Source organism: Chiloscyllium punctatum, chromosome 10, assembly GCF_047496795.1.
Source record: "Chiloscyllium punctatum isolate Juve2018m chromosome 10, sChiPun1.3, whole genome shotgun sequence".
Taxonomy (NCBI): Eukaryota; Metazoa; Chordata; class Chondrichthyes; order Orectolobiformes; family Hemiscylliidae; genus Chiloscyllium; species Chiloscyllium punctatum.
Window position 1 is genome coordinate 113,339,417 of NC_092748.1, and position 21,225 is coordinate 113,360,641.

Sequence of the window (21,225 nt, forward strand, 5' to 3'; positions counted from 1 at the left end):
AAAGGCATTTAGCGTGCTTGCCTTCATTGGGAACTCATGTTGAGGTTGTATAGGACATCATTGAGGCCACTTCTGGAGTAACGTGTCCAGTTCTGGTTACAGAAATAATATTATTAAGCTTGAGAGGATTCAGAACATATTTACCAGAATGTTGCCAGGTAATGAAGATCTGAGTTATAAAGAAAGATTCAATGAACTGGAACATTTTTCACTGGAGCATAAGAGGTTCAGTGAGGACCTTAAAGAGGTTTATAAAATAATGACAGGTACAGATATTGGTATCTTTTCCCTAGGATGGGGGATTTCAACCCTAGAGAACATATTTTTAAGGTGAGAGGAGAGAGATTTAAAAAGACTTGGGGGAGGCAAATTCTTTTCCACACAGGGTAATTCATGTGTGAAATGAACTTCCTGAGGAAGTGGTGGATGCGGGCACAGTTATAACATTTAAAAGATACTTAAATAAGTACATGAATAGAAAAGGTTGGAGGGATATGGGCCAAGAGCAGGCAGGTTGGACTAGTTTAGTTTAGGATTATGTTCGGCATGGACTGGTTCAACTGAAGGGTCTGTTTCCATGCTGTATGACACTGTAACTATGACTATAAAAATATACATTTTTAAACTGAACTTCCAATTTTTATTTTGTGCATTGAGAAGGGGGAAGATGTGGCCTAAGTTTCATTTTAGATTTGTTCTGAGAGTGGGAGTGAAACATACAAGATTCTTTTTGGACTTGACAGAGTGAATGCAGAGAGGTTGTTTCCCCTTATGGGAAAGTCTAGAACTACAGGGCACGATCTCAAAATAACGGGTCGCCCATTCAGGACAAAGATGAGGAGGAATTTCTTTTCCCAGAAAGTAGTGACTCTGTAGAATTTCTCACTGCTGAAGGCTGTTGATGCTGGGTTGTTGAGTATATACAAAGCTGAGGTAGTCAGATTTTTTATTAGTCAGAGAATCGGGGGTTGTGTAGAAAAGGCAGGAAAGTGGAGTTGAGGATTATCGAATCAGTCACGACATCATTGAATGGTGGAACAGATTCGATGGATTGGAATGGCTGACTGCTACTCCTACATCTGACGCATTTTCATGACTTTTAAGTGTTTGTAAGGTTGTTTTGGGGGGCAAGAAGGTTGAATCTTTCCTCTTAATATGTGCTATAAAAAGAGGCTGGATACATTTACATAGTCTTCTCTGCTCTAAAGAAAACAGAGAGGGGACCAGAGATGAGACTATGAGGGGCATAGAGAGGGTGGATAGAAAGCAACTTAGTAAAATGGGTCAAGGACAAGGGGCACATTTCTAATATGAAAAGCAGGTGGTTTACGGGAGATTTGTGGAAAACATTTCTCACCCACACACTGGTAGGAATCTGGAATGTACCGCAAGGAGTGTAGATGAGGTGGGAAACCTCACAACCTTTAAAAAAGTACTTGGATGAGCACTTGAAGTGTCATAACATTCAAGGCTATGGGCCAAGTGCTAGAAAGTGGGACTAGTGTAGACTTAGAATAGTGTTTTTGTCAGTGTAGAATCAATGGGTCAAAGAACCTCTTCTGTACTGTATGATTCTATGAGACCAGTGTCTATAGCTCTTATATAGTGTAACATAGTTTGTGTATTGCTTTTGTATAAAAATATTTAATGTTTGTTTGTTAAGAATATATTGGCAGCCTCTTGTGAATATATTCAGTGACTAACTGCCACTATAAACAAAAAAAAGTCAGGTCTCACTCTGGGATCTGACTTGTCCAGTACTACCACCAACTGGATCATAACTGAAGCAAACACCTATAGAGCAAATAAGATTAAAAACAAAATCAGGAAACAACAAGAGCGTGCACATAACTTTAACATTCTCAACCAGACATTCTTCTACTTTAGGCAAAAGCTACACAGAAAACAAGCATCTCATCCCAAAGTCTTGAGTCACTAAGTGGAATTATAAAGAGAATACATGCCTTGTAAAGACATGGAGGAGAAATTACAGAACATCACAGATTAGATTAGATTACCTACAGTGTGGAAACAGGCCCTTTGGCCCAATAAGTCCACACCGACCCTCCAAAGAGTAACTCACCAAGTCCCATTTCCCAGTTGCACCTAACACTACAGGCAATTTAGCATGGCCAATTCACCTGACCTGCACATTTTGGACTGTGGAAGGAAACCCACGCAGACACGGGGAGAATGTGCAAACTCCACACAGACAGTTGCCTGGGAACCTGGGACTCTGGTGCTATGAGGCAGCGGTGCTAACCACTGAGCCACTGTGCCACCCCAAATCCTCCAAAGCATGATGTAAATTGGCCATTGGTAATATGAATACAAATCTTTCAGTTAAAGCACTTCTAAGATTGCAAAATATAAACACATGTCTGCAGTTTGGGATTTCCCCCACTGGTTAAGGAATAGAACCTTGATATGAATGTCACTCCTTGGCTTCTGTAATTATAACAAGCTTTGCTATTCCTGTAACTGTTGAGGGGCAACTATTTGTTCCAATAGCCCTCAGCAGTGGGCAATATTTGGAGAATCTTACCTCATATCTGGTGTTTTTTGAAAACTTTTCCAGTTGTATAGTTCATCTCATTCAATTAAAATGAAATGTTCTCTGGGTAACACAAATTGTTCCTTACCAAAATTTCACGACCGTGTGAAAGTTTCAGCACAACAGGGATCCGATCAGTGCCAGTATATTCATGCCTGAGAAGAGGGAACAATTAAAGTATAAGTTCTTCTCATCACTATTTCAAACCAAACATCAAACACCTGTTGTTGATACTTAAATGTGTAAGTTTAAGCAAAACAAAGAAAGCACAAAGAAAATTTACAGCCCAGGAACAGGCCCATCAGCCCTTCAAGCCTGAGCCAATCCAAAAGTATTATCTAAACCTGTCGGTCAATTCCTAAGCATTTGTATCCCTTTACTCCCCACCTACTCATGCATCTGTCCAGACGCATCTGAAATGAATCTACCGTGCCTGTCTCTACCACCTCTGCTGGCAATGTGTTCCAAACGCCCACCACCCTCTGTGTGAAGTACTTGCCGCGTGTATCCCCTTAAACTTTTCACCTCTCACCTTGAAAACATGACCTCTCATTATTGAATCCTTCACCCTGGGAAAAAGCTTGTCTCTATCCACCCTGTCTATACCCTTCATGATTTTGTAAACCTCAATCAAGTCCGCCCTCAATCTCCTTTTTTCTAGTGAAAATAAACCTAACCTATTAAACCTCTCTTCATAGCTAGCACCATCCATACCAGGCAACATCTTTGTAAACCTTCTCTGCACCCTCTCCAAAGCGTCCACATCCTTTTGGTAATGTGGCGACCAGAACTGTACACAGTATTCTAAATGTGGCCGAACCAATGCTCTGTACAATTTTAACATGACTTGCCAACTCTTATACTCAATACCTCATCCAATGAAGGCAAGGATACTATATGCCTTCTTGACCACTCTATCCACCTGTACAGCAACCTTCTGGATACAATGGACCTGCACTCCCAGATCTCTCTGCCCATCAACCTTTCCCAAGGCTCTTCCATTCATTGTATAATTTTCCCTAGCATTAGACTTCCAAAATGCATTACCTCACATTTGTCTGGATTGAAAGCCATCTGCCACTTTTCCACCCAACTCTCCAGTCTATCTATATCCTCCTGTATTCTCTAACAGTCCCTTATGCTTTCTGCTACTCCATCAATCTTCGTGTCATCTGCAAACTTGCTGATCATACCAACAGTGCCCTCTTCTAGATCGTCTATGTATATTACAAACAACAGTGGCCCCAATACTGACCCCTGTGGAACACCATTGGTCACTTTTCTCCATTTCGAGAAACTTCCTTCAACTACTACTCTCTGTCTCCTGTTGCTCAACCAGTTCTTTATCCACCTATCTAGAACACCCTGCACACCACGTGACTTCACTTTCTCTATTCATCTACAATGGGTAATTTTATCAAACGCCTTACTAAAGTCCATGTGTATGACATCAACAGCCCTTCCTTCAGCTAACAACTTGGTCACTTCCTCAAAGAACTCTATTAAGTTGGTAAGGCACAATATTCATCTCAGATCAGAATAAAGCTTTAAACTTCAGAGTGTGCCGAGAAATGAAGGTTAGTTTCCAGATTTTCACTCTTACTCTTTTGTTCAATTTAAGATTAACAGTCAATATATTTCATCCAGAGTTATAGCCTTTGTACAGCACAAATTTCAGTTAACACTTCATTATTTCATAGAATTCCTACCCCAACCAGGCCACACTGACCCTCTGAACAGCAGCCCACCCAGACCCACTCCTCTACTCTATCCCCGTAACCCTGCATTTTCCATGGCTAAACCACCCTACCCTGCATATCTCTGGAAACTATGGCCATTTTAGCATGGCCAATCCACCTAATCTGCACATCTTTGGGCTGTAAGAGAAAACTAGAGCACCCAGAGGAAACCCACACAGACCTGGGGAGAACATGCAAACTCCACACAGACAGTTGCCCAAGGAATCAAACATGGGTCTGTGCTAACCACTGAGCCATCATACCGCCCATTGCATTTCAAATATAATTATTGCGTTTATACAGATTATTGTAAATTACCCCAACGGTCTTTATGTGAACTTATTATAAGATAATGTCATATATGGCTATTGCCCTCAAGTACATCCCTGCTGTTCCTTTGTGTTGATATCTAGGATATTCTCATATCTCTATTGCTCCTTACATGCAGTGATATGAGCCATTTTCACTCAAGTTTAGTGTGCAGTTGGAGGAATATAAGTTTAAGGAAAAGAACTTACTGAAGCTCTTGCTTAAAATCATTAATTTATTAAATTGATGAAATAATTTTTTAAAAACTCATGCAGCTCCTGACCTGGTGTGACACTTTGATACAACAGTCTGGTATAAACATAAGTTCTTGTTAATGTTGCTCCTTTAATTTTCCAAGGATCTTCACAGAAACAATTATCTAGCAAAAGGTTGACCAGGTCATACAATGAGAAATAAGAATGGGTTGGTTAAAGAGGCAAGCTTTACGGATCATCTTAATTGAGGAGAGGAAGGTACAGACGTTTGGGAAGACAATCCCAAAGCTGAGAGTGCAAGCAGCTGATAGTGAGGCTCCTAATACTGAAGATTGAATGTGTATTGTACATATACATTGATTGGAGACATTTTTGTAACAAGTAACTTATGACTGTTCTATCTGATAGACCACTGTTAAAATCATATTATTAAAATGCATTGCATCTTTGTAGATTACACTAGTTCAAATGGCCTGAGCATCTTAAAGCGCTCCATTTACTTGAAAGTTAATTTGGAGCCATACCTCCAGTAAAACTACACAGACATGATAAGTTCTTGCCTCAGATTGGGAGTACAAGTCACAATAATATTTCCCAGGTGTGAAAGGAAGCAAATACACATATGTTCCCCCATCCCCATCTCTAGCCTTAATACCTGTAAGTTAGTTGAATAGTTTCTCGCTGTCCAGGAAGCAAGCATCCAGATTTTGGTTCCACAGTGAAGAGCCGATTATCATCAATCCTCATCTCGTGCAGCTCAGTGGGGTTGAATTCTCCAGTCTCAGCCCAGTATTCCAGGTCCAGTTGTTGGTCTTTTGGAAACAGGAAAGCCCTTGATAAAGTCACAGGAGGAAGGGGAAAAATATCTAAGTGTCCTCCAGGTTGTAAATTCAGAGTTTAAATGCAAAACGTACTCACAATCTTGGGCTGCCCATCCTGATCATAGAGAATCATGAGGCACAGAAGAGGGCCATTCAGCCCATTAGGCTTGTGTAACGTCTTTGAAAATCATATCCAAGTAGTCTGTCTCTCCCCACCAATTAGTATTTTTCCCACAGCCCTGCAAATGTTTCCTTTTTAGATAATTGCCCAATTATCTGAAAGGGCGGCATGGTGGCACAGTGGTTAGCACTGCTGCCTCTCAGCGCCAGAGACCCAGGTTCGATCACCGCCTCAGGCAACTGTCTGTGTGGTGTTTGCATGGGTTTGCTCTGGTTTCCTCCCAGAGTCCAAAAATGTGCAGGTTAGGTGAACTGGCCATGCTAAATTGTCCATAGTGTTAGTTGAAGGGGTAAATGTAGGGGAATGGGTCTGGGTGGGTTGCTCTTCGGAGGGTTGGTGCGGGCTTGTTGGGCCGAAGGGCCTGTTTCCACACTGTAAGTAAGTAAAAAAAAAGTAAAGTAAGTAATCTACTATCTCTTGAAAGCTATTGTTGAACCTACTTTCCATTTCCTTTCAGGCATTCCAGGGCAGGAAAAATGCTGCAAAAATAAGTTCTTATCTCCTCCCTGGTCATTCCGCCATTGTATTCTTTAGCTACCGACCCTTAGAATGTAGAACAGTACAGCACAGTAGAGGCCCTTCGGCCTTTGATGTTGTGTCAGCCTTTCACTTTATCTTGCATGTGCTTGAAATATTTTTCTACTTGAAGGAATTTGCCTGGGAGGGCCTATAGTGAAACTACCCATAGTATGTTGCCTGGCAATCCATGGAAAAAGGTCAATAAATCTCCAAAAAGAAAGTTACCTGAAATCCAACCTAAATATTTTTAAGGCAATTTAACATTGATGTCCTGAGGCATCTCCTCCCTTCCTATTCACCAAAATATCTAAGAGAAACAGGTATGAAATTGAACTGCGTTCATACACAACCATACATTCAAGATTTGGCAGAATCGATCAGTAAAATACTGTTAAGAATTGGGGCTCACTGCACAATTTATTTCTTCATTTCTTCGAAAGCTGGACAATTTAGAGACGGAGCTGAAAAATGTGTTGCTGGAAAAGCGCAGCAGGTCAGGCAGCATCCAAGGAGTGGGAGAATTGACGGTTTGGGCATAAGCCCTTCTTCAGGAAGATTCTCCTGCTCCTTGGATGCTGCCTGACCTGCTGCGCTTTTCCAGCAACACATTTTTCAGCTCTGATCTCCAGCATCTACAGTCCTCACTTTCTCCCAATTTAGAGACTGGCCAATTACATTCAACTACTCTACCACTAAGGAGGACAAGGGCAGCAGATGATGGGAATATCACCACTAGCACATTCCCCCCCCAACCACACACAATCCCGATGTGGAAATGTATCACTGTTCATTCACTCTTGCTCAGTCAAAATTCTAAACCTACCTCCCTAACAGCACCTTCTAAGGGTGACCCGTGACCTCTTACATCACCAAAGGCAAGGGAAGTAGATGCATTGGAATGTCACCACATGCAAGTTGCCCTCCAAGCCACTCACCATCTTGATTTGGAAATTTATTGCCACTTATTTACTCTCACAGTGCCAAACTCTTGGAACGCCATTCCCGACACCACCATGGTGACCCTACATTCAAAGGGCCGTGCAGTTCAGAACGGCAGCTCACCATCACGTTCTCCAGAGCAATTAATATTGTGTATTTCACGCTGGCTCAGTCAGTGAAGAGTACATGTCATAAACAAATAATAGACTAGGAAAAGCAATTCAGTGGGGGTAGAGGATACGTGAAAGTGTTACATAAATGAGAGCTCTTACTTTGCTTACTTGGAGGAGTTATTTAGATTAGATTACTTTTTTTTTAGATTAGATTTCTTACAGTGTGGAAACAGGCCCTTCGGCCCAACAAGTCCACACCACCCCGCCGAAGCGTAACCCACCCATACCCCTACATCTACATTTACCCCTTACCTAACACTATGGGCAATTTAGCATGGCCAATTCACCTGGCCTGCACATCTTTGGACTGTGGGAGGAAACCGGAGCACCCGGAGGAAACCCACGCAGACACGGGGAGAACGTGCAAACTCCACACAGTCAGTCGCCTGAGGCGGGAATTGAACCCGGGTCTCAGGCGCTGTGAGGCAGCAGTGCTAACCACTGTGCCACCGTGCCGCCCACAGAATTATCTCTCAGAATTACCTCTATGCTCAGCGAAATTAAACATGTATCTCTTCTAACTTCTGACTTTGTTATGACACAACTGTGGGACTGTAGAAATGAGCATGTTAGATTTTCCATTTGTAATTTGATCACAAGTTGAGTTCCCCCTGCCTTCCTCTCTAATGCATGTGGTACCCACCAGTCAGCAGGTGTCATCTCCTTGTTCTCAATCATGAGCAGGACAATGGATGGATCTGCACAGATGGGTGCTGCTCCAAAGTTGAAATCCACCATCACTGGAGTAGACACTGAGGGACATCGACTCAAGCTGCAAGAGGAACAGAGAAGACTGTGATGCCCAATCATCCTCAAGAGAAATAAAATTGCTTTCGCATTGCATGCCCTTATATAACTTGGCTAATGAGTGCAGAGGATCAAGAGATGCATTGTGTGGTGTGAAACTCAGGGATTCACTAGTTGTTTGATGCTGTTCCACTGTTTAACCACACAAACGATATGTCAAGCAAATTCTGGTATTCTGTATTAATTACCCTTTAAACAAGCTACAGAAAGTTATAATGCATAATTAATAATACAAATACCTATTAAATATAAAACTTGCTTATGCCATGATAATCAACAATTTCACTCAAGAAATATAATAATTTAAACTGTTTAATATTATTCCTGCAGATAGTTGTAAATTTAGCATAATTTTAAAGAAAGATTTATTTTCATTTTTCCTACCCATTACTTTTTTGGCTCTCTCTTCTTCCATTGAACGCTTCCCTCATTTTCTTTGTTCCTCCTTCTGTAACCAATTTGACTCTAATTCAACTTATTTCCTTTCCATTTCTTAAATCAGTCTTCAAATGATGCTTAGTTAACTCTGTCAGTGAAGATGTGCTGTTGCACTTGCCACATGTTGTCCAACACACAGAATCACAAATTTTTATGGTGCAGGAGGAGACCATTCAGCCCGTTGTGCTTGCACTGGCTCTTCAAAGGGCATCATTACCTAGTGCCAATCTCTTGTATTTTCCCCAGACCCTTGCACTATGCCTATCAAAATAATCATCCAATGCATTTGAATACCTCGAATGAAAGTGTCTCCACCACACTTCCAGACAGCACATTGTACAATATAACTATTTGCTTTAAGCAAGTCTTTACTCTCATTACCCTTGCTTCTCTTGCACATCATTTTCAATCTATGCCCTCTTATTCTTCCTTTTTATGATGGGGACCTCTTTTCTCTATCTACTCTGTCCAGCTCACTCTTGATTTCAACCTTTATCAAATCTCCTCTTAGCCTTCTTCTCTCCAAGAACTGTCCGAGCACGTACTTCTAGCTAGTTACAGCAAAAAAGTAAAATTAGAATTGAACAGTTTAAAAAAAAAGTCTAGTTAATACTGCCTGCCCAACATTTGTGAAATTTGGAGATGTTGAGCATCCACCTGCATTACAAATGGGAGAAGCTATGCTACAGATATAGGTCATTCTGATTTGAAGAGATCTGGACCAGTGCATTCATTTCTGGCCAATAGACTCAGATGCAACATGTTGTCATTCAAGGTGGTGCAGCCTTATTGAAATGACACTAGCTCAAATGGGATTAAAACATATGTAATTATATCATTATGATTTGCAAAGGGAAAGGAGATATGTATGGCATAATAGGAAGCAATGTGATTCATTAGGTCTGTTCCAAAATTCTTGGTTATTTAGTGAAAAGCTAAAAGCATCCTGCTCACTGCACCAGTCACTAAAAATTATCACAGTCTCATTGGAAGAGATGACAAGTGGTCAGTTTAACCTGATGGTCACTACACCCCCAGGTAATGGGCAAGGTTGAGGACCTACATGGTAACCTCAATGGGTGTGGGAATTGAACAAATGCTTTTGTGTCACTCTGCATAACAAACTAGACAACTGAAATAACCAATCCCTAAAGGCACTAAAGTCTACTTCCTGGAAGTGAAATGAAGGGGATGTTTCACGATTTTGTATGGTAGGTCTTAAAATGCATGAAGGTAAACAAATCCCTGGGACCTGGTCAAGTGTATCCACGGAGATTGTGGGAAGCTAGGGAAGAAATTGTGGGGCCCCTAGTGGAGATATTTGCATCTTCGAAAGCCATGGGTGAGGTGCTGGAAGAATGGAGGGTGGCTAATGTTGCCCCATTATTAAGAAAGGTTGCAAGGCAAAACCAGGCAACTACAGAGTGGTGAGCAAAGGGAATGTCAGTTGGACTTGCTGGAGTTGGGATTCTGAGGGTTTGACATTTACACAGGACCACAACTGCAGCACTGCATGATGTTTTGCTCTGTTTATTTAAAAGATATTTGGGGTGACACGGTGGCTCAGTGGTTAGCACTGCTGCCTCACAGCACAAGGGTCCCAGGTTCAATTCCAGCCTTGGGTGACTGTCTGTGTGGAATTTCCTCCAGGTGCTCCGGTTTCCTCCTGCAGTCCAAAGATGTGCAGGCCAGGTGTATTGGCCATGCTAAATTGTCCGTAGTGTTAGGTGTGCATCAGTCAGAACAAATGTGCCTGGGTGAGTTACTCTTTGGAGGGTCGGTGTGAACTTGTTCAGCCGAAGGGCCTATTTTAACACTGTAGGGAATCTAATCTAATATACTTGACAGAGGGTGTGCGGTGGAGGCTCCCAGTCTGAGTCTTGGGATGATAGGTTTGTCATACAAGGAGAATTTGGATCAACGGGCCTATAGTCATTGAAGAATGAAATGCAATCTCATCAAAATGTATTGAGATCTGACTGGATAAAAGGATAATGTTCCCAAGCTGGCATCCAGAACAAGGGTCATAGAGTCTCAGAATACACCAGAGGCCATTTCAGACTGAGATGAGGAGAAATTTCTTCATGCAGACAATGGTGAGCCTACGAAATTCTCCACTAATTGAGACTAAGAAGGTAAAGACACTGAATATATTTAAGAAAGAAATAGGCAGCTTACTAGAAGCCAAATGTGTCAAAAGGTAAGGAGAGATAGCAAGAGTATGCCGTTAAGATAGAGGATAATTCATAACTGTGTTGATTAGTGGAGAGTGTTCAATGGGCTGTATGGTCTACTCCTAATCCAATATTCAATGTTTCTATAGTCTCAGTTGTTGGGCATGTCCTTGGTAGGATTACTCACCTGTGTCTGGTTGGCACTTGGTAAAGCAGCTCACCCTCTGTGGGATCGCGCTGCAGGTACTCATTGAGTGTGTCCAGTGAGAAGAGGCGCCAGAGCTGCTGCTTGCTGATGCCACTAATGCTCCCCAGACAACGAGCATCCGAGATGAATATCATTGGATAGACTCCATCAGCTGTCACACGACACAAAGGTTTTCCCTCCTCACTTTCATCAGGTTCTAGCACTGAAAGTATTGCACAAATGAAAACAATTAAGATCAATGTGGTAGGTGTATTTTCATTTCAGATCAAGGATGCACATCTATACTACAGAATCAAACGCTTGGGTCCCATTCCAGAGACCAGTTCATAACCTAGGTTGTTATTCCAGCACAATTCAAGTTAACTGAAAGTGCCATCTTTAGGAAGAGAGATCAAACAGAAGGTGGTGGTACAATTACAGCATTTAAAAGGTATCATATTAAAAGGTATATATGAACTGGAAGGGATAAGAGGAATATAGGCCAAATGCTGGTAAATGGGACTAGGTCAGATTGGGATACCTGTTCGACACTAGAAAGCTGGACTGAAAGGTTCCAATGCTGTATGGATCTATGACTCCCCCCACCAAGGTGGGTGTAAAAGGCTCCTTGGTAGTATTTTGAAGAAAAGCAGAGGCATTCTCGATAGTTTTATGGCCAAAATTTATCACTCAACAAACATCATTAAAACAAGTTGTCTGGTCAAAACATTACTGCTTCTAGGTCCTTGACATGTCCAAATTCAATGCCATGTTTCAAATCCAGAATGACTGCAGATCAAAAGTGCCTCATTGGTTGTAAAGAGCCTCAGGGTGGTCTAAGATCATAAAAGTTCCCATAAGAATACAAAATTTTCTTATTTTATTTGTTTTCAATTTCACTCACAACACATTTACTTGATGCCAATTAATGCCAAATTAAAGGCAATTTTATGCCCCAACCTGATTCCGAACCAGATGAAGTGGCCCAAACACATTTCACATATGGATCTTACAGCCCCTACAGGGAAATCCTTTATACTTTCAATCCACATCATATATAGAGTAAGCTGCCAGGTGCAAAATGCCAATATCTAATCCACATGTACAACAATGTACCCACCTTTAGCAGAGAGAATCTTGGAGTTAATTGTCCAGGTGTAACGAAGCCTTCGAACAGGCCGGACGGTGAATCGGAAGCAGACTTTTGACCTTGCAGGAATTGTGCCAGTGTGACATTTCACTTTAAAAGCTAAGACAACATATATTTCCAACAAAAAAAAAACAAATCATAGCAGTTATGCAGCAATGGACATATCACAGATGAGTTTCAATGCAGGGTGTGTAGAGGAACACAGGGTGTAGGACCATTCGGCGCAGCCACTTTGGCGTGAGCGAGTCGCCGCAGCCAGTTTGGCGAGCAATTTGGCGTAGCTCTTATTTATTCCTTTTCAGGCTTACTTACAAGCATTAATGAAAGCAATAAAAAGAAAAATAATGTTTATCCTCTTCAGTAAAAAATCCTCTTCACTAAAAAAGAAAATAAAAATGAAAGAAATAAGGCAAATACAAAATTGTTGATGGCATTTTAACAGGTTTTATTTTATTTTAATAATTTGTATATTCATATGTTTTATTTTAATATATTTTAACAATTTTAATAATAGTAGTGTAATAACTACTCCTGAATAACTACAAAACAGTTCTGTGCCAAATGGGTCTGTGCCGAAATATATTTTACCTTAATATAATTTAATAATTTTAATAATAGTAGTTTAATAACTTCTACTGAATAACTACAAAACAGTTCCACGCCGAAATGGGTCGCGCAAAACCGGCCTCGCTGAATGGTCCCACTCCAAGGAACGTAAGTTAGCTAGCTATTCAATCACTCAAGCCGACTTATTTTAATTAACCTGTTTCAACGCATTGAGACCCACATTTGGGTCAGATGGGAGTTCAACCCAGGATTCCTGGCTCAAAGATTGGGACACTAACAGTGTAGCACACTAACACTGTGGCACAACAGTCCCAATCACTGCCATTCAATTAGACCACATCTGACTTTAACAACATCCTTCCACCTTAGTTACTTACTTCTTACTGTCTTTGCCGAACAAAATTCTGCCTCTACCAATTTGGAAATTTTTCACTGACAAGCTTTTTGGGACAGAGAATTCCAGATTTCTACTACCCTTTGTCAATAAGTGCTTCTGGACATAACCTCTGAACATCCTTCCTCTAACTTTACTCTGCCACCGGAGGAAATAACATATCACCTATCAATAGCTCTAACCATCTTAAATGTTTCATTAGATCAACACGTTTAAGATAGAACAAATGACTTTCTATCCCAAAGTTTTTTGCCACTGTAAATTTCCCCATTTCACATCTGGGTTTTGTTGTAGGTTGGTTAGTGGACAATGGCTGCTACAGTTGGTCAAAAACTCCACTATTTTTGTAGTTTGCAGATAAGGCAATGAGAGCTAGATTGTCTTTTATATTTGCTATGAGATGTGGATGTTGCTGACTAGGCCAACCTTTATTGTCCATCCCTAGAAGCCCTTGAGAAGGAGGTGGAGCTGCTTTCTTGAATCGCTGTCATCCATGGCCTGTAGGTACCATTAGGGAGGGAATTACAGGATCTGACCAAGTAACACCAAAGGAACAACTATATATTTCCAAGTCAGGATAATGAGTGTCTTGGAGAGGACTTTGAGGTGGTGGTATTCCCATGTATTTGCTGTCCTTGTCTTTCTAGATGACACTAGTCATGGGTTTGGAGAGTGCTGTCTAAGATGACTTGGCAAATTTCTACAGTGTAGTAGAAAGTGAGGATGGCAGATGCTGGAGAGTCAGAGTTGGAAAATGTGGCACTGGAAAAGCACAGCAGGTCAGGCAGCATCCAAGAAGCAGGAGAGTAGACATTTCGGGAATAAGCCCTTCTTCAGGAATGTAAAGGGGGAAGGGGGTTGAGAGATAAATGAGGGATAGGGGTGGGGCTGGGGCAGGGGGGAACGAAAGGTAGGTGGGATGGTGATAGGTGTGTGCAAGTAGGTGGTGACTGAAATAGGTCAGTGGGGAGGGTGGAACGGATGGGTGGTAAGGAAGATGGCCAGGTAGGTTAGGTCAAGAGGATGGTGCCAAGTTGGAGGGTTGGATCTGGGATGAGATGAATCTTGTAGATATGAATCTAGCTTACACATAGTGGTTCACAAGTAGGCTGTGTCCTGGATGGTGTCAAGCTTTTTCAGGGTTATTGGAGCTGAATTCCTCCAGGCAAATGGGAAGTTCATTGCACTTCTGTCTTGTGCCTAAATGGTGGACAGACTTTCAGGAGATGTATTACTCACTGCAGAATTCCTAGCCCTGATCTACTGTTGTAGCCACCGTATTTATAAGGCTGGTCCAGTTCAGTTTCTGGTCAATGGCAAAGGTGAGATTCCCTTTTGTTCGAGCTGAACATTGGCTGGCACTAATGCAGATCGAATGTTACTTTCCATTTGTAATCTCAAACCTGGATATTGTTCACATCTTGCTTCATTTGGACATGGACTGATTCAGCATATGAGGATCTGAGAGTGCTAACCATTGTGCAATCTTCAGCAAACTCCCTTATGACTTCGATAAATACTAGGTTGGGTTGGATTTGTTCCCCTTTTTGTGCATACAACGTATCTGGACAATTTTCCAAATTGCAGGGTAGATAGACCAGTGTTGTAGCTGTACTGGAACATTCATTGGGGTGTGGTATGCCCTGGAGAATACAGTTTTTAGTAGTAGTTTTGCATGTTATTAGGGTCCATAGCCTTTGTAAAATCAGTGCCTCAGTCATTTCTTGATATCACATGGGGCAAATACAATATGCTGAAGACTGGAGGAGGCCAAGGTGAGTTGTCCACTCTGTACTTCTAGCTAAAGGTTGTTGCAAATGCTTTACTCCTTTTATTTAACTATGATGTGCAAGGTTCTCCAACCATTCATAAAGAGGATATTTAGAGTCAGTGAGTCACAAAGATGAGATTAGAGTGGTGCTGGAAAAGCACAGCAGGTCAGGCAGCATCCGAGGAGCAGGAAAATAGTGAAATTCCTGATGCCCGAAACGTCGATTTTCCTACATTTCCCTACATTTATTTCCCTACATTCCATATCTTCCATGATATAAAATTTAGTATCTCTTCCATCTCCTGCGGTTCCACATGTGGGCTGCCTTACTGATCTTTGAGGGGCCCTATTCTCTCCCTAATTATCCTTTTTGTGGAGCCTTTTCCTCCAGTGAGTTGTGTAATCATCCATCAACATTTACAACTGAATGCAACAGGACTGAAGAGCTTACATTTCAACATTTGTCAATTTTTGTCCAGCCGGTCTTATGTTCCTCTATCATACAAAGATTTTAGAACATAGAACAGAGAACAATATCATGCAGAACAGGCTCAGCTCATCCCCCTACACTATCCCATCATCATTCATGTGCTTGTCCAAGGATTGTTTAAATCTCCCTAATGTGGCTGAGTAAGCTACATTGGCAGGCAGGGCATTCCACACCCTTACCACTCTCTGAATAAAGAGCCTGCCTTAAATCTGTCATCTGTCATCTTAAAGACATCTGTCTTAAATCTATCACCCCTCAATTTGTAGCTATGCCCCCTCGTACAAGCTGACATCATCATCCTAGGAAAAAGACTTTCACTGTCTACCCTATCTAATCCTCTGATCATCTTGTATGTCTCTATCAAATCCCCTCTTAACCTTCTTTCCGATGAGAACAGACCCAAGTCTCTCAGCCTTTCCTCATAAGACCTTTCCTCCAGACCAGGCAACATCCTGGTAAATCTCCTCTGCACCTTTTCCAATGCTTCCACATCCTTCCCGAAATATAGTGACCAGAACTGTACACAATATTGCAAGTGTGGCCGCACTAGCGTTTTGTATAGTTGCAGCATGATATTGCGGCTCCGGAACTCAATCCCTCTACCAATGAAACCTAACACACCATATGCCTTCTTAACAGCACTATCAACCTGGGTGACAACTTTCAGGGATCTATGTACATGGACTCCAAGATCCCTCTGCACATCTATACTACCAAGAATCTTTCCATTGACCCAGCACTTTGCCTTCCTGTATTCTTCCCAAAGTGCATCAACTCTCATTTAACTGCATTGAACTCCATTTGCCACCTCTCAGCCAAATTCTGCGGTTTATCCGAGTCTCCCTGCAACCTGTAACATTCTTCCACACTGTCCACTATTCCACCGTCTTTAGTGTTGTTTGCAAATTTACTAATCCATCTACCTATGCCTGCATCCAAGTCATTTATAAAAATGACAAACAGCAGTGGTCCCAAAACAGATCCTTGTGGCACACCACTAATAACCGGACTCCAGGCTGAATATTTTCCATCAACCACCACTCGCTGCCTTCTTTCAGAAAGCCAGTTTCTAATCCAAACTGCTAAATCACCCTCAATCCTATACCTCTGCATTTTCTCCAATAGCCTACCATGTGGAACCTTATCAAAGGCTTTACTGAAGTCCATGTATACCATGTCAACTGCCCTACCCTCATCTACATGCTTAGTCACCTTCTCAAAAAACTCAATGACCTGCCCTTGAAAAAACCATGTTGACTATCTGAAATTGTTACTTGCTAGATGATTATAAATCTTATCTCTTATAATCCTGTCCAAAACAATTCCTACAACAGAAGTACGGCTTACTGGTCTATAATTACCTGGGTCATCTCTACTGCCCTTCTTGAACAAGGCACAACATTTGCAATCCTCCAGTCCTCTGGTACTAAACTTGTAGACAATGATGACTCAAATATCAAAGCCAAAGGCTCTGCTATCTCCTCCATAGCTTCCCAGAGAATCCTCAGATAATTCCCATCCAGCCCAGGGGACTTGTCTACTTTCACTCCTTCTAGAATTGATAACATCTCTTCATAACTAACCTCAATCCTTTCTAGTCTAGTATGAAAGAACAAAGAACAAAGAAAATTTAGAGCCCAGGAACAGGCCCTTTGGCCGTCCAAGCCTGAGCCAATCCAAATCTACTGTCTAAACCCGTCAGTCAATTCCTAAGCATCTGTATCCCTCTGCTCCCCACCTACCCATGCAACTGTCCAGATGCATCTTAAATGAATCTATCATGTCTGCCTCTACCACCTTGCTGGCAACATATTCCAGACGCCCACCACCCTCTGTGTGAAGTACTTGCAACACGTATCCCCTTAAACTTTCCACCTCTCACCTTGAAAGCATGACCTCTTGTTATTGAATCCTTCACCCTGGGAGAAAGCTTGTCTCTATCCACCCTGTCTATACCCTTTATGATTTTGTAAACCTCAATCAGGTCCCCCCTCAATCTCCTTTTTTCAAATGAAAATAATCCTAACCTACTCAACCTCTCTTCATAGCTAGCACCTTCCATACCAGGCAACATCCTTGTAAACCTTCTCTGCACCCTCTCCAAAGCATCCACATCCTTTTCGTAATGTGGCAACCAGAACTGTACACAGTATTCTAAATGCGGCCGAACCAATGTCTTGTACAATTTTAACATGACTTGCCAATTCTTATGCTCAATACCCCATCCAATGAAGGCAAGGATACTATATACCTTCTTGACCACTCTATCCACCTGTGCAGCAACCTCCAGGGTACAATGGACCTGCACTCCCAGATCTCTCTGCTCATCAACTTTTCCCAAGGCTCTTCCATTTATTATATGATTCACTCTAGAATGAGTCTTGCCTAAATGCATCACCTCACATTTGTCTGGATTGAAATCCATCTGCCACTTTTCTGCCCAACTCACCAGTCTATCTATATCCTCCTGTATTCTCTGACAGTCCTTTATGCTTTCTGCTACTCCACCAATCTTCGTGTCATCTGCAAACTTGCTGATCATACCAACAGTACCCTCTTCTAGATCGTCTATGTATATTACAAACAACAGTGGCCCCAATACTGACCCCTGTGGAACACCACTGGTCACCTTTCTCCATTTCAAAAACTGCCTTCAACTACTACTCTCTGTCTCCTGTTGCTCAACCAGTTCTTTATCCACCTAGCTAGAACACCCTGCACACCCTAATATCTCATACCACATTCTTCTCCTCTACAATATTCTCCTTTTCCTGAGTGAAAACCGATGAGAAATGTTCATTTAGCACCTCTCCAATCTCCACAGGTCCACATTCTGTCTTTGACTGGCCCTATTCCTACCTAGTCATCCTGTTATTCCTCACATTCCTATAGAAAGTTTTAGGGGTTTCCTTTATTCTATTTGCTAAAGACTGCTAGTTTCCTCTCTTTGCTTTTCCTAACTCTCTCTTTAAATCCTTCCTAGCTGATCTGTAACTCTCCATCGCCTCATCTGAACAATCTTGCCTCATCAACACATAAACTGCTTCTTCTGCTTAACAAGAGATGCAATTTCTGCAGTAAACCACAGTTCCCTTACCTTATCACTTCCTCCCTGCCTGACAGGGACATACCTATCAAGGGCACGCAATATCTGTTCCTTAAACCAGCTCCACATTTCCATTGTCTGCATTCCCCACATTTTGCTAACCTATTCTATGCATCCTAATTCTTGCCTAATCGCATTATAGTTTCCCTTGCCCCATTGATAACTCTTGAACTGTGGCATGTACCTATCCCTTTCCATCGCTAAACTAAACGTAACTGAATTATGGGCACTCTCTCCAAAGTGCTCACCTACAACTAAATCAAACACCTGGCCTGGTTCATTACCAAGCACCAGATCCAGTGTGGCCTCCCCTCTTGTTGGCCCTTCGACATACTGCTGATATTTATCATTCATTAGAAGCCACATTATGTCCCACACCTTTTGAGTTGCAGGCATTGCTAACCCTGAATCTGTGTCCACCACCTGGGACAAACGGCTATTCCTGCTAAATAGAATAACAAATTTGCAGGATATCACATGGTATGACAAACCTCTAGCGGACGTTTGAGCAGGACTTGGAACTTGCCCCATTTTATTGAAAGGGGTATTTTATATGGAATGATTCAAGAGTCGTGAAGTGATGTTGCAGCTGTACAGGACTTTGGTTAGGCCACAGTTGGAGTACTGTGTGCAGTTCTGGTCGCCTCACTTTAGGAAAGATGTGGAAGCTTTGGAGAGGGTGCAGAGAAGATTTACCAGGATGTTGCCTGGAATGGAGAGTAGGTCGTACGAGGATAGGCTGAGAGTTCTCGGCCTTTTCTCGTTGGAACGGCGAAGGATGAGGGGTGACTTGATAGAGGTTTATAAGATGATCAGAGGAATAGATAGAGTAGACAGTCAGAAACTTTTTCCCCGGGTACAACAGAGTGTTACAAGGGGACATAAATTTAAGGTGAAGGGTGGAAGGTATAGGGGAGATGTCAGGGGTGGGTTCTTTACCCAGAGAGTGGTGGGGGCATGGAATGCGCTGCCCGTGGGAGTGGTAGAGTCAGAATCATTGGCGACCTTTAAGCGGCATTTGGATAGGTACATGGATGGGTGCTTAATCTAGGTTAGAAGTTCGGCACAACATCGTGGGCCGAAGGGCCTGTTCTGTGCTGTATTGTTCTATGTTCTATGTTCTATGTTCGATTCCATCCTCGAAAATCACTCTCCTTGGAATTAAAGTCAACATTTTGTATTCTGCCCTGTCTATGCAGCCCTAATATTCAAAACAATGTTAATCTTGTTCCTGCCTAAGTAATAAATATTTTGCTGAATGCAACATACTCTTAATTTCAATTCTGCCACTATTTTTGAACACAATAAACAGGAGCAGAAGAAGACCATACAATTCATAACGCCTGCTGAACCATTCAATAAGGTGATTCCTGATCTTCAAGATCAACTCCTGTTGCCTATCAAATCTCCATATCCCTTGGTTTTCTTAGTGCCCAAGAACACATTGATTTCTGTCTCAAAAATACTCAACCACCTGGCATCCAGAGCCATCTGGGCAGTTTCAAACATTCACCACTCTGTGCACGAAGAAATATCCTTTTATCTCTGTCTTAAATTAACTTGACACTATATGCCCCAGTCTGACACACTCCAGTGAAGGGGAACAGAGCCTCTGCATCTACTTTATTGAGCTCTTTCAGAATTTTGTGTTTCATTTAGATCATTTCTCATTCTTATATATTCCAGAAAGAATAGGCCTATCCTACGTAGTCTCTCCCTCAGAAGAAAGCTTTCCCATCACAGTGATTTACATTATGAACTTTTTTCTGTTTCCTACACTCCGGCTAAAAGATGCAAAGTTTCTAAAACATGCTTGTTTAGAAGCATGTCAATTTGTCAATAGCAAAATGCTTCACTAATATCTCATCAACTTACCCATCGGATCTTTCACAACCTCATCAGGATCACACAGTCCAGTGATGTCCTGCTTGACATTCAGTTCAAAGTTCAAAGAGCATGGCTCATTATTGACCAAGACAAGGTCATCTGACTTACTATTGCCAATCAGGATGTCTCCCAAATGTATGTGGTCTTTCTCAGCCTGAAGATGATGTTTAACAGATTGGTAATCATTGCTGATATAACTTACAAGCACTGCATACAGATGGCAGAAACTGATCAATTTATCACAAGAAAATGGCATTACAGAAAATAATAATTACAGTGGAATGGATAAAAACATACTTTAACATCACCCGTTCACGCAATAATATGTACTGAGAATATGTCTCATCAATTTTAATAATATAAGTTAAGCAAAGTTTAATATAGAATGTGAGTGATGCAAGTTGCATCTCCAGTTGGAGCATTATACCAAAGTTATAGCAATGTAACAGGTCACTCAGCTAACTTCATTGGAGCCTCCTCCCATCCTTGATTACACAACCTCTTAGCAAATCCTCACATTCCTTTCTCTGCCGTCCAGCTCCAACTTTAATGCATCAAGCTACTTATCTCAGCTTTGTCCTGCCGCAGCAAGTTCCACATTCACACAAAGCTTTGGATAAAGAAATTTTGCCTGTATTCCTTATTGGATTCATTAGCTGTACCAAATCGCTATGTATTTGAACATCATCCCTTAAGAACTATCTTAAAGGATATAAGGATTGAGTATTTTGCCCTTACACTTTCAGGATGTAGTTCAGATCGATCAAAAGCTTTGCCCACTTACTGTCTGTTTCAGACAATTTT

General features: G+C 41.7%; 1 protein-coding gene across 1 annotated transcript in view; it reads right to left on the reverse strand.

Moving 5' to 3' along the window:
* Positions 1-21,225, reverse strand: part of cfap65 (cilia and flagella associated protein 65) — a 171,051-nt gene that overhangs the window by 67,468 nt on the left and 82,358 nt on the right. The window contains exons 16-21 of the mRNA XM_072579951.1: positions 20,410-20,575; positions 12,177-12,305; positions 11,057-11,279; positions 8,094-8,222; positions 5,473-5,649; positions 2,643-2,709 (exon numbers count right to left, since the gene is read on the reverse strand). Of these exons, the coding sequence (XP_072436052.1) occupies positions 2,643-2,709; positions 5,473-5,649; positions 8,094-8,222; positions 11,057-11,279; positions 12,177-12,305; positions 20,410-20,575 (891 nt within the window). The remainder of the gene's footprint in view (positions 1-2,642; positions 2,710-5,472; positions 5,650-8,093; positions 8,223-11,056; positions 11,280-12,176; positions 12,306-20,409; positions 20,576-21,225) is intronic.